Source organism: Cydia fagiglandana, chromosome 3 (assembly GCF_963556715.1).
Source record: "Cydia fagiglandana chromosome 3, ilCydFagi1.1, whole genome shotgun sequence".
In the NCBI taxonomy this organism is placed as follows: Eukaryota; Metazoa; Arthropoda; class Insecta; order Lepidoptera; family Tortricidae; genus Cydia; species Cydia fagiglandana.
In genome coordinates, this window is record NC_085934.1 from 11,114,437 (window position 1) to 11,130,404 (window position 15,968).

The window sequence follows — 15,968 nt, forward strand, 5'->3', positions numbered from 1 at the left end:
CGGTTACTGATGAAGTTAAAGTGACGTCACAAAGTTTGTGTCTCCCCCCTCCCCCATGTCACAATATGTCACATTTTCTTGACCCCCTCCCTCCCCCTAAACGTGTGACGTAATTAATGGATGACCCCTAATAACCGAGTGTGACTTCAAAATTATTCCATTCATAATATATATGGTTCAAGAGGAAAAGTTCTTTTAGGTAACATTGACATGTAGTAAAGGCGAAGCGGTGAAGGATTTAATACCTTTTACCTTAGTTAGTTCTTGAGGGTAATAATTGCCTTACCAAGACTCTATTTTATAAAGAGTAGTTAACTATTGCAAAAGCTTAACCATTATATTATGCGTGGCACAGACTGACTCCGATACTTGTGTGCAGGACGGGACAACTATATCTGCAGCTGACTGCAGCGTAAGATGAAAAAGCGCCCTCGTCGCATCAGCTTGACGTTCAGTTATTTGAAGTCAGTTTCGCCATCCGGTCATCGGATCACATCAAAACGCTGTAAAGGTGCAACCGTGCTGATCTCGGCCCACGCGAGTGCATGATACTGTTGCTGGCAACACGGCAACAAATCGGCTTAGCACGGTCACTGACGCCGCCGCCTGCGCTTGCAACATATCCAAGTTACATAGCCTATCGAGGTGAACCTGCATAAATGTGATCTCGGGTTCTATAATAACTACGCAGAGCCCAAGAACGCAAGTATACTGGTTTTTTCGAGCGGTGCACTATGTAATCGTTTGGAATAACAGGGGCCACGTATCGCAAACAACTCTAATGGGTTTTTCGTGTTTACCAAAATACTAGCACAATGCATAAGGTGATAAGCTTATTGTTTTTGAAATAGAGTAGGCGTAGTATGATTATTTTAGATAAATTTTGTGCAAAAGAGCATGATACGTCATCTTTATGTGTTCCTCGACAGAGGGTAGTAGAACACAATAGAGTAAATTAAATTCCAGTTACCTGTAGGATTTTTGCTTTCGTAGTCTACCCATTGTTTTATTGTTTTGGTGGTGTTTTGACCTTAAACAAATGCATAACGACTTCATCCATCATTCACGAAAATTGGAAGCGTTTACATCGACATCATATTTAATCATTATAGTGTAGCATAAGCTGAGCGTGATTTTACAGGCTGTCTTGCAGCCATTAATAATAATTAAGCCCGATACCGCCGGGCTTAGGCCGCGCCCGCGCCGCCGACTCGCCAAATTATGACATTATTATTGTGTGGAACACAAAAGAGTCGTCCGCTAAAAACACGTAAGCGTCTTCCCATTGTTCAGCGCCAAACGTTAATGACTGGGGTGTAAAATTGCCCGGGAAGTGACTTTAACAATCTGTCGTATCATATCCTTGTGTATGGGATCGTTTTGCTTGTTTATGAGAAGTTTTCCAAAAACATAAATGGAATACTTCGATGTTGTACTTCGATTAGACTGTTGTTACTTTAGAACTCCGTTACTCAATTTTAGCACATTTGCTCGTAAACGGTGTTGGTTCATGCTTGCAAGGTTAGGTATTAATCGCTGACATTACTCCCAAGATATTTTTTAAAATTATGTCACTAAAGAAAACTAACGTTGAGAAGTCGTGTTTTTGTTGTAATCAAGACACTTATTTTATTTTAAAATGGTTTTAAAATTCAATCCGAGTGAGCAAATATTGAACTTATTTGAAACATTTTATTATTTAAGAATCACCAGATTTCGCTGCCAAAATTTCAAATACGAATTTACCTATTAGGTTTAATTTTAGCAGTAGACATTATTTACCAAGTAGCTAGTTGTCCGCGGCATCGGCACCTGCTTATTCATTCACCAACTTCCGCCCGCTGATTACACCTTGTAGTGACGAGACGGCGCTAATGTAATGTGTTAATTGCCGTCTGTCTGTAACTAACTACAGCTTCTTGTTGTGTGAGCTTGGTGCCTATTCTGATATAAAACTCAGGTGAAACGTTAACAAACTTGTGCGAAGTTGTTCGCGAAAGGACTCCGGCCGAAGTGGCTTTGAGTGAACTGAAAACGTATTCAAATCCAGAACAAGATATTACTATCTGAATATGCCTCATTTTAAGGTGGAGGTATGTATTAGAATAAACTCTAAATAAACATTTGCTTGTTTCTGGGCTTTATTTTAAGCACATAAACTAATCCACCTTAAACTAACACTACTACGGCAATTAACGTCAACGCAAAATCTACTGGAAAACACCCCACTTTTAGGTTGGCATTATTTATTCACACAAAACTAAATTTTACCCCCGTGGCGTCAGTGGCACGGCGAATGGATGCGCCATTTGGCGTTCAAAAGGTTAAAAAAAACTATTACTTAATACATAGGTAGGGTACTTCAGCAGCGTCGTGGCGCTTTTAGGCTCCTGCATCTTTCAGTCTTAATATCAACGGAAGCACTATTTTAAACGCATTGTTTAAAAAATGATTTATATTTCTTCTCAACATCTGACTTTCAAAATGATTGATATTTGTTTGAAATTTGTAAACTCGAAGTGGTTTTCTTATGCCGGAAATGAAATCTGATATTGATTCGTGAGTAATCGACTGAGTGAACACCAGAAATAGGTACTCGATTTAAAGCAATTTGGGTTGATTTCTAAAGAATTGTTAAGCCAAGCGCGCACCACGATTTTTTGTCGCGCGATAATTTAGTCGCAGAAATGTAACGTATGGGTTTATATGGCGGTGCGCGCATATGCGACAAAAAAATCGCAGCGATTTTAAAATTGTGATTTGTTACATTTTTCCGCGACAGCGCGCGACGCGATTGTCGCAAAGTGAATTGCAGCATACGAAGCTGTATGGCCCCGCGCGCACTGCGATAATAAAATCGCAGCCGGGACCTCAGTTAGGGTTGCCAGATGGTCGGGATTTGGCGGGATTCTCCCGATTTTTGGCATGTGTTCCCGATTCCCGACAAAGTGAAAACTGTCCCGAAAAACAGCTTCACGTTATAAAAAACAATGATTTCAAGTTCCGAACTATCGTCGAGTGAGCGAGCGACCCACGTCGAGCGATGAGCGAGACTGTTCAAGATCTCAAAGAATTTATACTATTTTTATATAAAAACGTTTATGAGCAGAGCAGCTGACGTAGTGCCAATAATGTAAAATATCGTTGTTTTCAATACAATTACTTTTTCCCGACTTATGTTCCAAAATCCCGAAACATTTATATTTTTTCCCGATAATAGCGCCTTTCGATCTGGCAACCCTAGTCAAAACCTAGTCAAATCATTACAATGCGCACCTGAAAAGCCGAAACGTAAGTAAAGTTCCGCCGGCCGAATTTCGGCTGCCGGATACCGGATATTCGGCCGATGGTCAGGCCCAATATCCGGTATCTGGTATCCGGCCAAACAACTATCCGTCGCATCTTTAAATTTTGGACGCAAGATTGCCATAAACAATCTTAAGCCCCCTCCAGACTATGCGCGTGAATCGCGGGCGAAGCCGCGAACGCGAGTGTGGAGTCGATTTCGCTGTCTGCGAAAATCGACGCCACACTCACGTTCGCGGCTTCGCGCCGCGATTCGCGCACGAGTGTGGAGGAGGCTTTACACTGACAATAATAGGTCATGTCCATAGAGGTACAATAATATAGAGATGAAACGGCCAAATGACCGAACGAGATGCACTTATGGAACTTTCAGTAGGAGTAGCACAGTCGACATTTCGCTCTCCAAGCGTCAACATATCGGAACCTGCTTCTCCAATGGAGTTACAAGATGAGACGCTAGATGTTGATCGTTTAATTATAGAAATAGAAGGAGATCACCTTTGTGGTATAAATACTCAGTCATACAGCGATTGCATATTGTTTCACGACAAGCGACTGGTACGACATCCATGTCGAGAATGAACAAATCGTCGACTTTTTCATCGCAGTGCGCGCACTGAATTTTCTGCGATAAATTACAGCGCGATTCTAAAATCGTGTCGCAAAAATTAAAATCGTGGTGCGCGCTTGGCGTTATATTTAACGAAAAAAGTATTTTGTTTTAGGAAATGATCATGAAATTAAAGAAAAGGAAACAATTATTGTGACACAAACACTACACTTTTCTAACAAACAACTAAAGTCGCATTGGAACATCTGCTCATCATTTGATCTAATCTATAAACAAGTACGATACGTAGAGGTGCAATGCATATAAAATTATGTTGTCTTATTAAGTTTTAATCAGACTTCTATTTCGGATCCGGCAGCCATTACGTTACGCGGCATAATTGTGTGAATAAAAGCACAGCGCGTGCCATCGCCGCTCACTGGCCCTACACTCCCTACAGCGTCGGGAGCCATGTCCCGGTCGCTGCCAGTGCTCTGCGCGCTGGTAGCTCTGGCTTGCGGCGGGAAGGAAACGCCAGTGAGTATTTTACAGTTTTTTTTATTCGCTCAGAGCATTAGCCTAGAAAACCAATTTGGTCTGGGAAATCAAATTGAAACTGCAGCAATTTTTTAAAATGTAGACGGTAAGGGTCGATTTCTCATATCAATTTTGAATTTCGCGCCCTTTTCTATTGAAAAATGGGTTGCTAGACTATAGTAGCTTTAGCTTCAAACAGCGATGCTGAAGTGTTAAGGGGAATATTTATGGTAAGAAATGACTTTATCACATTGCATAAAAAAATGTCTTAAATATTCATTACAAATTATAGGAGATAAATATTATGGATATAAAATATATTCATTGCATTAAAAAAAACTTTCACACAACTACATAGGTTTATTCACTTAATTGGTATTTAATGATATTTTTTTTATCAATACATCTAGCTACCTCATACTCAAATTATCTTTTCAAAATCTTTATAAGTTGTCATATATAGGCGTATTCCACGTCCCGAGAGGTTATGAAAGGTTTCACATTTACTTTATTTCATCGTCACCGCAAGCCATCCGTGCCCTATTCTCAAAACAACTCGTAGACATATTGCATTTAGCGAAGTCGCATCACATTTTTCGAGTTAGTTTATGAGCTGCAAGGTAAGGGCTGTCATTCACTAAACTCGCCGAGCTTGTTACCTCTGAATAACCAGTATATCGAAGCGTGATCTCATCGATGTTTCTTATATCAAGGTGAACTGGTTATCGGGGTAAGTTTACAATAGAGGCAGAATATTTGTGAATTAGACAGAAGGGTTGACGAATGAGGCGTCGCGGAGCGCTCGACACTATTGCTCAATGTCGCTCTTTAGAGCATACGTAATGCAGCCACGGGGCATGTTCCAATATCACACGTTACTTAACTGTAACTGCTGTTAGTGTGAAAGAAGTATGCATTGCCTTTTGATTTCGGATTAAATATAGCGGTGGTTGTAAAAACTAAAATGACTCTGGGTTTTGTTTGTGGGGTTTAGTTAAGTTTACTCCCCTCAGCCATTTCCGTCCTTTTTCTACTGACAAGCTTTGTAGTTCTATAAAATTGTAAAAAGTTTACGTGACCTTTCCGTTTGTTATGCATTTTTGTGTATTTATATAACTTATAATAATAGTAAAATAAAAGTCACCAATTTTATACAACAGTGGTAAATATTCGCCTTGTGACAATGGAGATGAATTCAGACCATTTTAAATATTAAACGCCATGATATAAGTTGATGCGCATTGGGTTAGTCCCAGTGGAATCACAACTTAATAATTTTCTTTGAAATGTTATCTCTTTTTTATTAACATCTTTTTTGCTCTGACGTTATTCACAAAGCAAAGACATGTAGATACGGGTCACGTAGCGAGTGAATAATAAAAAATAGGCACTACACGACTTATTGTCAATGTTTTATCACTCTTATATGACACATACGTGTTGATGTCGCAGATTGTAAGAATAAGCACCTGCTGTGAATAAATAGTTGTTGCCTGTCTTTATTTTGACAACATTCGAAACGTTATCTTTTTTTCTAATTTTATGTAAGTACATATTCATATTGTTGTACTTATAGTAAATATTTTCTTTTTGTTCATAAATATTAAAAATATTAAAAAAAAATATGCTTAAGTGTGCGTGCGTGCTTGAAAAGAAAAAAAAATGCGGACGGTTTTATTTTAGCTACAATCAATTATGTAGATACTTAGGTGTCTACTTTTAATTAAGACTGCATCGAGCAAAATCAGCGAAAAAGGCAGTCACCGTTTAGCCGCTAGCGTTCACATCATTAGGGGTCACTGACCTGTCCCAGTAAATTGAGGTAGTGTGCGTGAGCTGCGTTTGTGTGTGAAATGGGGTAATTTGACAGAATCTGAAAATTTACCCTCCTCTACGCCCTCTTAACGTAAAAACAAAATACATTTTTACTTTTAAGTCTTTTTTAAAGGTTTTATAAGTATTGTTTCATAGCGAATGTAAGAATGCCAAAATATTAAAAGTGTGAAAACTATTCCAGGTGTTCAGTGATGAAATCAAAGAAATAATACAACACGTTCACAACGAGTGCGTCGGCAAGACCGGGGTCGCCGAGGGTGAGTTCGCAAAAGAAAATTGTATTTCCACTTACCTTTGTTCTACGCTCGCATGCGAGTGACGTCAAACATTCAGCCCGCTAAACCTAACACCATAGCTCTAGGACGCTCTTAGATAGGGCTGCCATATTTTTATACTTAGATATGTATATGTATGTATGTATGTATGTATGTACGAGTATAAACTCTTTATTGTACAAAACACAAATTTATGGCACAGGATAGCCAGTACAAAGGCGAACTTATCCCTTTAAGGGATTTCTTCCAGTTAACCTTTGAGGTGAGAATTGATGAAGAACGGTAGACAAATATAGCACTGAGTACAATAGACTAGAGGTAAGTCAATAAAACTATAAAAGAGGGCGAAGATGCAGAGAGGGTGATGTGATATGGTGGTTAGACAAAAAACACTTATGAAATAAGAATGCAAGGTAAAATTAAAGTAGGTACCTTGGGGCCCACCGCGAAATCCGAAATTTGCAAATCGCGGGGATCTTTCTCTTATACTCCAATGAAGGCGTAATAAGAGTGACAGAGAGATGCCCGCAATTTGCGAACTTCGATTTTCGCGAATATAACCCAGTTTTAGATTCTCTCGTAAATTAACAGAAAGCAAGAATAATCATCTAAATTATATTAGTAGCAACCCTATTCTCGATTCGTCTCTATTGTAACTGTGGCGATGGAGTGGCTTTTATAAAGTACTCATTTCTTAAATCTGCCATTAGTTTTCAAGAGCTCTAAGTGTGTTTTTGTAGAAAGTGGGTAAAAATGCATTTGACATCTTTATGTTTTTCCCTACTGTTTTCAAACACTAGGTAGGTACCTACAGCAAACTTAAGATTTAATATGGATAAACATATTAATTTACATGTACCTATCAGTAACATTAAAATACACATAAATACCTCTACTCTATATTATCAAAGAGAATTTATAAAATGAAATTAATTAAGTATTTTAAAATTAGAATTTATTTCAATTCTCTTCGATATTATGCTGTGTATATATGTATTTTATTTTTACATGAACGTGAAAACTGCCGTAGTACGGATATGATATTTATAGTTTTTCCCAACAAACAAGAGTCTTCTGAAATAGTATTTTATACAATCGTGATATAATATAGAGCTTTTCAGTCGAGTACCGTGTTTAGGCAACGAAGCTTGCTGAGTTGCCTAACTCAGGTACGAGATTAAAAAGCTTGATTATATCACTATTGTATACAATACTTTTTCTACGAGTCAACAAACATAATACTTTAAACTAGTAGAATCATACAAACAAACCAAACCAAAAGTATGCAGCTAAAGGCCCCAGTACACAATGGGCCGTCGCCGGCCATTCCAAGGGACGCATTTATGCGTTAGATGGAGCAAGTGATATTGCTATCTCATTCTACCGCATGGCTGCGTCCCTTGGAGTGGCCGGCAATGGCCCATTGTGTACTGGGGCCTTAAGATGGTACGCGAGCAGCCGCGATACCTTATTCATACTACGCGCCCCGGCCGCCGCGCCCGGTGCGTTGGTCAACGACACCTTCTCGTAACTCATGAGGCCCTGGTACTTGCTCCGCGCTAAATTAAATTTTTAGACAGTTGTTTTCTCAATTTTGGCCACCGTAGCCTATGGAGACTAACAAGCAACACTAAGTGGTTTTCGTAGTCTATGGATGTTGCTATATTAAGGGTGTCACATGCGCGTTTCTGACTTATGAACCAATTGTTTCTACTATACAACCTAAAATAAATAATTGATTTGAGCTATGGTTTTGTTTCGTCCTCTTGATCGCGACGAGCTGTGATTGGTCAATTTCATTATAGTTGACTAAACTGTATCGATATGAATATTATAGTTGAGTTGGGAGCCCATACATTAAAAATACCCAATTGAAGTTTGGTATAAGAAATCTTAATTCAAGAATTATAGTCTACGAGTAGAAAAAGTTATATAAATTAAACTCCAATCTAAACTTTACGTAATATAATATGATAATGCTGCACTTAAAACTTCGTTTTTTTAGCATTAGAAATTAGGTAAACCATCTTGATGTGTCTTTTAATTGAAAAACACATTTTAAAAATAAGTTACGGCAAATACGTAACAATTAGGAATCTAATACGATTATTTATATTCTCCTATATTCATAAGTAATAGTTATTGATTTTTAAAAAGCGTTTTTCAATTAAAAGACGTGCCAAGATCGCTTACCTTCTTTCAAGTTCTTTCTAATGCTAAAAAAAACAAACTATAAGCCCTTTTACAGTTACCTAAGTATCCCCATAAATAATTTTCAAAAGTCGTCACCTCTACTCCCTTTCACTTCTATTGTTTTGAAAAACATGCCTCGCGTTTGAGTACATTAAAGAGTCTTTATTCTTACTTGCCCCCAGAGGATATAGCGAATTGCGAAAACGGCATATTTAAGGAGGACACCAAATTGAAGTGCTATATGTTTTGCCTGCTGGAAGAAGCAAGTCTCGTGAGTTGTTTTATTTATTTCTTTCCGTTTACGTCTCAGACTCATATAAGTAGGGAAAATAGTTTATGTGATTAAACTGATTAAAAACCTCCTTTGCATGTTTTTTAGCCTTAACCCTTAAATGCATAGTGTTGCCAAATGTCTACAAAGCATTAGACAGCACACAGATAAAAAAAAGGCTTACGTTCTTGAACGCACCTTTATACCAAAAGTCAAGGAGTAGGATAATGATACTAATGATTTAAGGGTTAAATTTACGGATTATTTTTAATTTATAAAAATTACATTCGTTTTAAGACGAAAAGTCGGAAAGCTTGGGAAAATCCAGTAGTTGATAATTTTTAGTATTTGATTTTGAACGGTGTTTTCGGGGTTTGTAATTATTTTATATTTAAAAACTTTATCAAACAGTGTACTTTTCTATCACAAATAGTGTACCTTTCTAATGGTAGTAAAAAAATCATACATCTACATGAAAATTACATATTTACATAAATATGATTTAGCTAATTCAACTTCTAACACTGATATGGCAGTGAAAATCGAAGTTATATTTTTTTTACTATTTTTCCTAGAATCGGCAAACAATTATGTGATACATATATTGATTTCGGCCAAAAAAAATAAAATAAAAATCATGCATTTAAGGGTTAAGGCAAGAAAAAGAGATTTTATATTTGATTTTTCCTTATTGATCAACCGATCATGTAATTTACGTAAACTTTTAAACTATCAAACGTAGGTAATTCTTCCAGTACCTTTTTAGTGTAATTTTGAATTTATCGAATGACTTTTTTTGTATCGTAGGGTGAACGATATGACTCAGGGGGTACCGAAATTTAAACCCGTTATGATTAACGTGTGTTATATAACTTATATAAGTAAGCCTATTAATTCTTGGTTTTGCCTGGCAGGTGGATGAAAATGATACGGTGGACTATGAAATGATGGTGAGCCTGATTCCCGAACAATACACCGACAGAGTTTCCAAGATGATATTTGCGTGCAAACATTTGGGTCAGTAATTACTAAATTATTATTTATTTAAAGTTGTTCCAGTTCCTTATTTTTTAAAGTGTTTTCGAAAAGTTAACATTACATTCGGCATAAATAAAGTCTGTTTTAAAACAGACTCTATAGTTCGTTTTTATAGCATAAGAAAGAATTTGCAGGAAGGTAAGCGATCTTGACATGTCTTTTAATTGAAGAACACTTATTAAAAATCAATAGTACATTACTACAGAGGCCGGGACAAAAGGGGTTGCCGGCCGAAGACATATAGACGGCCGAGCGAAGCGAGGCCGGATAGGTCTGAGCGCGGGCAACCCCATTTCCCGCCGAGGTATGTATAGTGCTTTTCTCAAACATGCAATGAAATAAATAAAATAAAAAATCCACGAAACCCAAGTTTTATTTATAGAAAAAACTAAAAGTAAACTACACCCAAAATATAACCAACACGTACCTATATCATTATCACGCGTATGTTTTACACGAGTCGTGTATTTTTACTACCCGTATATTTTCATGTATCTTTGATTTTTTCGCCTTGTATCCGTCTGACTGTCGTTTTCGTCACAAAGGTTTACATAGTCTTTCATGTTGATATCATGTTTCACATACATCGTTGCTTTATGCATGGAGTAAATAAGTATAATTTCCACAGTGTTGACGAATTTGTAGTTACATTCATTTAAAATATGCCACAAAACTGTTTCTAATAAACTGTAAGCCATTTTTCTAAGTTTCTCAAAGAATAAAATTGCCATAAGCAACCATATACATACTTCGTCTTTGACTTAGCGGCAGAGGCAGCAAGTTATTTAAAATCAATTCTGCTTACGCTGCCAATTCCAACACATACGATTACAATTAATATTAATTTCATTATTTCGTCGGAACTCATATTAAAGTCAAATAATTTGGCCAAGTCCGAGATAGCTCGAGGCATTTAGTGTTCCGTACGGCTACCATCAGTTTGGCATTGACATAAACGATATCGTGAACGTAATTTACTTCCTATAGGTATATCTCTTTCGCACTAATATGTCAGTACGAGAGAGATGCATAGAAAGTAAATTACGTTCACGCCCACGGTAGCGTTTATGTCAATGCCAAACTGATGGTAGCCGTACCGCTCGCATCGTTACATTTTACAGAGGTTGTTTGCCTGTTTTTAGGGTACCGTATTCAACTACACACACAGAACAATAGTACAAAGTGTCTAAGTGCGAAGGCCGAAGGCCGAGCTTTAGCAAAATGTCATCGCTTTAGCACAGAGCAATAGTACAAGTGTCTAAATGTGAAGGCCAAAGGCCGACCTCCGCGTAGCCCGAAGGCCCGAAGCGTCCAGGATGTCAGTGCTTTAACACAGAACAATAGTACAAGTGTCTAAATGCAAAAGCCGAAGGCCGAGCTCCGCGTAGGGCCGAAGGCCCGAAGCGTCCAGGATGTTAGTACTTAAACACAGAACAATAGTATAAGTATCTAAATGCGAAGGCCGAAGGCCGAGCTCCGCGTAGGGCCGAAGGCCCTAAGCGTCCAGGCTGTCAGTTCTGTGTTTAACCACTGACATCTTGCAGGCGTCGGGCCTTCGGCCCTTAGCGGAGCTCGGCCTTCGGCCTTCGCATTTAGACACTTGTATTAATTACCTGTGTTTAGAACTGACCTCCTGGATGCTTCGGGCTTTCGGCCCAATGCGACTTCAGCCTTTGGATCTTGCGACTTAGACACTTGTACTTAAAAATACTTGGAAAATTTACGGGAGGCGCGCGTCTGTCGGACGCTTCGGATCTTCGAATCGCTCCTTCGGCCTTTGCATTTAGTTAGATTCTTGTACTATTGCTTTGTGTTTGAATACCGAAGTCGAGCATCTCGCGAATGCTTGATGTATTATAATAATTTAGAGTAAGGCCAAGCGCGCACCACGATTTTTTGTCCTGCGATAATTTTGTCGCAGAAATGCAACGTATGTGTTTATATGTTAGTGCGCGCATATGCGACAAAAAAATCGCAGCGATTTTTAAATTGTGATTTGTCACATTTTTCCGCGATTGTTCGCGACGCGATTGTCGCAAAGTGAATTGCAGCATGCGGAGTTGTATGGCCCCGCGCGCACTATGATAATAAAATCGCACCCCGGCCGGACCTCAGTCGGCATTTCGCTCTCCAAACCCCAACATCTCGGCACCTGCATCTCCAATGGAGTCTCAAAATGAGACGCTAGATGTTGACCATTTAATTATGGAAATAGACGGGGATCACCTTTGTGTTATAAATGCTCAAAGTCATACAGCAATCGCATATTAAAGACACGTTTCATGACAAGCGATTGGTCGACTTTTTCATTTTCATCGCAGTGCAGCATTTACAGCGCGATTCTAAAATCGTGTCGCAAAAATTAATATCGTGGTGCGCGCTTGGCCTATAATACCTTAAAATGTAACATACTCCTTCAATTTGAATTTAGAACTCATTATTATTTTTACTTGATTTTGTTTCTAGTTCTATGCCATATATATAGACTTTAATATTATTTAGAACTGCTAAAAAACAAGATCGGCTTACTTTAAATATTTCGTCAATTTTACCTTTGTTTCTAAAAACTGTGATATTTAACTGTCATATACTATTAATGTCTTCCAAAATTATTTTCTCGTAACAGGACTGAGGGGCTACCGCGTAAACCGAAATTCGCAATTTGCGGGGATCTTTCTCTTTTACTCCAATGAAGGCGTAATTAGAGTGACAGAGAAAAATGCTCGCAATTTGCGAACTTCTATTTTCGCGGTTATAGCCCTGAATCTTGTTGCTCACCGATCCGTTCAAAAATATACATAAGTACTGAATATAATTAATAGATATTATAATTATACAATTAATACAGAAATGTAATGGCACTTAATGAAAAGGAATATTGTGTATATTGTTTCGACGAATCAGATACTCTCAATAAAATCTATACATGAGGCCAAAGCTGTTCATAAATATTAATAGTACATTATTGTCGAGGCTCGGAAGTAGCTACTTGCAGGCTGAGGATTCGTTTTAAACGGACGACCTTGGGAGTCCGTTTAATTGAATCCGAAGCCAGCAAGTAGCCTTCCAGCCGAGTCATATATAGTGCTTTTCTCAAAAATGGTGCAAGAAACATAAATATCATAGAAAGATTTTACAAAAGCAAAGTTCTTACGTATATATTTTCACAGAGAAAAGCCCTTGCCGCCTTTTTATTTTTTTAATAAAAAAATAGAAGTGTATTTTTCTGCCGAAAATACGCCAACCTATTTGAGACAACTAAATAGTCGCGGTACTAATCATCTGTTTGGCTGTTTAATGGGCCTGTGCCTTCATTTGATATGGCCATTTGAACTTTTAAAAAGTTTGGAACTCGACAAATAATGGAATTTGTATGCAAAATTGCAGTCCCAAAATCGAGACTGCAATGTTTTTAACTTTTTAAATTTTGACTGACCATAAACTCCGCGCTTCGCGACCTATTTTTTAGACGGCATAGTCGACTTTGCCGTCCATTTTTGAGAAAATGACTTTATTATCTCTATACGCCTTACTAACTCTATGTGTCCTATTGTGGAAAAAAAAACACAACGACAGTCAAGAACGGAATTCTTAATTTGAATTTTTCAGGTTTTTGAGATGCCTAGTCCATTGCTTGGAAAGCCCGTTCGAAATTGAAACTTATTTGCAATATAATAAGGTCGTATTTTGTAGATCTCTCTCATACTTATAGTAGGCTATTGAGATAAAATTAAATATCCCACAAAAATAAGCAAGCAGAATTAAACTTTGTGTCAAAGACATAAGTCATAAATTTCAATGCCAAAGTTTTAACTAAGGATGTTTCTCGCCTAATATGAATTGACCAGTGTAAGCATCAGTTAGCTAGCCCTAAGCAACCAAAGGTCAAGCTGCAGTTGAAAAACTAATAAAGATAAAGTTAAGCTGATAATTTTCCCGCCGTCTCCATGCTTTTTTAAGTTGGGTATTGACTGGTCAGCTGCCTGTTAGCTATAGTTTTCGCGAAAATCGCCAGGACAGAGGTGAAAATTTTTGTATGAAAACTTGCAACTTTAAATGCATTTTTTGACGAAACTATTGCAGTCTAAAATGAAGTCAAAATCAGTCCATCGACTCAATTTTTTGCAAGCTTTCTAATGGTACCCCACACGATTCTTACAAATGAAAAAAGTTTCAGCCTACCCCTCTCAACCCCCTAAATTTCCCCCTTTAATAAGAAATAAGCAGTTTTGACTTATTCACAATATGAGTGGTGGTAATTGCTATAACTGTTCCAAATTTTAGGTATCTATGTCAAACGGTCTCTGAGAAAAACGTTTTTAACTGATTTGCAAGACCGAAGTGATCCCATAAGTGTTCCGTAAACAAAGTTTTGTACGGAACACTAAAAATCAACACCGCACCATAAATCCAATAAAACAGAATGAATATTTTTCAACTTTACCTCCATAACAATTAAAAAAAATCATTACGCGTGTTTGAGTAGACCTTTTTACCGCTAACGTTTAGATGAAATATTTTAAAGATTTTTATTTGTGTAGTTAAATTTATAATTTAAAATTATAGAATGTATTATTTATATGTTGATTTTATACAAATAAAACTGCAAATTATAGCAAACATTGTTTTTTGTTTTTTTTTTTTATAGGCGTAGTGGCAGAGTGTCATTACGAACCATAAAGCAATAACTGCCTCTAGTTTTTTTTAATGGATGAATGCCACGATGCTGTGTCACAAATATCTGTGAAATGAAAATTAAAAAAGAGGACTTTGCCGGCCTAGGCCTGCAAGATGTGTATGAAATTCCATTAACGACCTTTTGTCCTAGCCGCACCTGAAACGTCATACTTCGCAGCCTATTATAAGGAACATAACATCAATATTTCATTGCATGTTTGAGAAAAAACTATTACTTATGAAAGAAGAAGAATATAAATGATCGTATTAGATTCATAACTGTTACATATTTGCCGTAACTTATTTTTAAAATGTGTTTTTCAATTAAAAGACACATCAAGATTGTTTACCTCTTTTCTAATGCTAAAAAAAAGAACTATAGTAGTGGATAAAACAACGTACCATAAGTATTTTGCCACCCTCAAAAACTTTTACTATTTATAATATAGAGGCATATATTATATATTTTTGTTAGGTTATTAGATAATGGTACATTTGCGGCTGACTAAGCGTAGGTATAAGAAACCTCTATAAGCTCAGAGAGATATATTTATTATAAAACAAGGCCATTAGTGACTTTACTAATACCTTTTCAGATACACCTGACAAAGATAAGTGCCAAAGGGCATTTGACGTTCACAAATGTTCATATTCAAAGGATCCAGATGTAAGTAAAGTTTGATTTACATATTACACTCACATTTTCTAAAAAGGTTCTTCAAATGTATATGAGATCAGTAAAAAAAATACTTTTTTAAAAGCTTTTATTTTATGCGCTGTTAGTATGGATGTATGTTAGTGTGGGTCTTTTGGAAGCTAAATTTGACTCACTTCTCAATTTCCGATTGAGCTGGATAGCCGCCTTACCGGCATCATATTAATAACTTGTTCGTATTCCTTTTCAGTTATACTTCTTATTCTAGACTACGAGTAAGCTTGTGTGCTGACAAAACAGAGAAGACTATGGTAACAATATAATTACAGTAATTATACTTCTTAAGTGCAAATAGATACTTGTTTTCATTCAATGTAAAATCCAACAATCTTACCACTTTCGTGTATAGTTACTAGTAACTCCTTTAAAGATGTACATTTTTTCATTGACCGTGAGTAGGTATAATTGTATGTATTACTTGTACATTATCAGTACCTAAGTATGTTCCTAGGGGACTTTTTACCGAATAAACAATTAATAATAGTACGTATCTAAAGATTCTTAACAATGTAAGTATTTTAACCGTAACTTGTAGACTTTGATAACGTCAGATCTTCAGGCACCGAAGCA

General features: G+C 37.1%; 1 protein-coding gene across 1 annotated transcript; it reads left to right on the top strand.

Moving 5' to 3' along the window:
- The first annotated feature begins 4,249 nt into the window (after positions 1-4,249).
- On the top strand, positions 4,250-15,692 carry LOC134680115 (general odorant-binding protein 83a-like). The gene is made up of 6 exons (XM_063539163.1): positions 4,250-4,393; positions 6,411-6,486; positions 8,880-8,968; positions 9,883-9,985; positions 15,280-15,350; positions 15,589-15,692. The coding sequence occupies exons 1-6, from the start codon at positions 4,328-4,330 to the stop codon at positions 15,604-15,606; spliced, it is 423 nt and encodes a 140-aa protein (XP_063395233.1). The 5' UTR covers positions 4,250-4,327; the 3' UTR covers positions 15,607-15,692.
- Positions 15,693-15,968: the final 276 nt, after the last annotated feature.

What these genes read in the sequence shown, in the direction of transcription:
- LOC134680115 (XM_063539163.1), top strand. Translation starts at nt 4,328, where the DNA reads ATGTCCCGGTCGCTGCCAGTGCTCTGCGCGCTGGTAGCTCTGGCTTGC. An exon ending in TGCTGGAAGAAGCAAGTCTC is followed by an intron (nt 8,969 to 9,882) that starts GTGAGTTGTTTT and finishes TTTGCCTGGCAG; the next exon opens with GTGGATGAAAATGATACGGT. An exon ending in ATTTGCGTGCAAACATTTGG is followed by an intron (nt 9,986 to 15,279) that starts GTCAGTAATTAC and finishes ATACCTTTTCAG; the next exon opens with ATACACCTGACAAAGATAAG.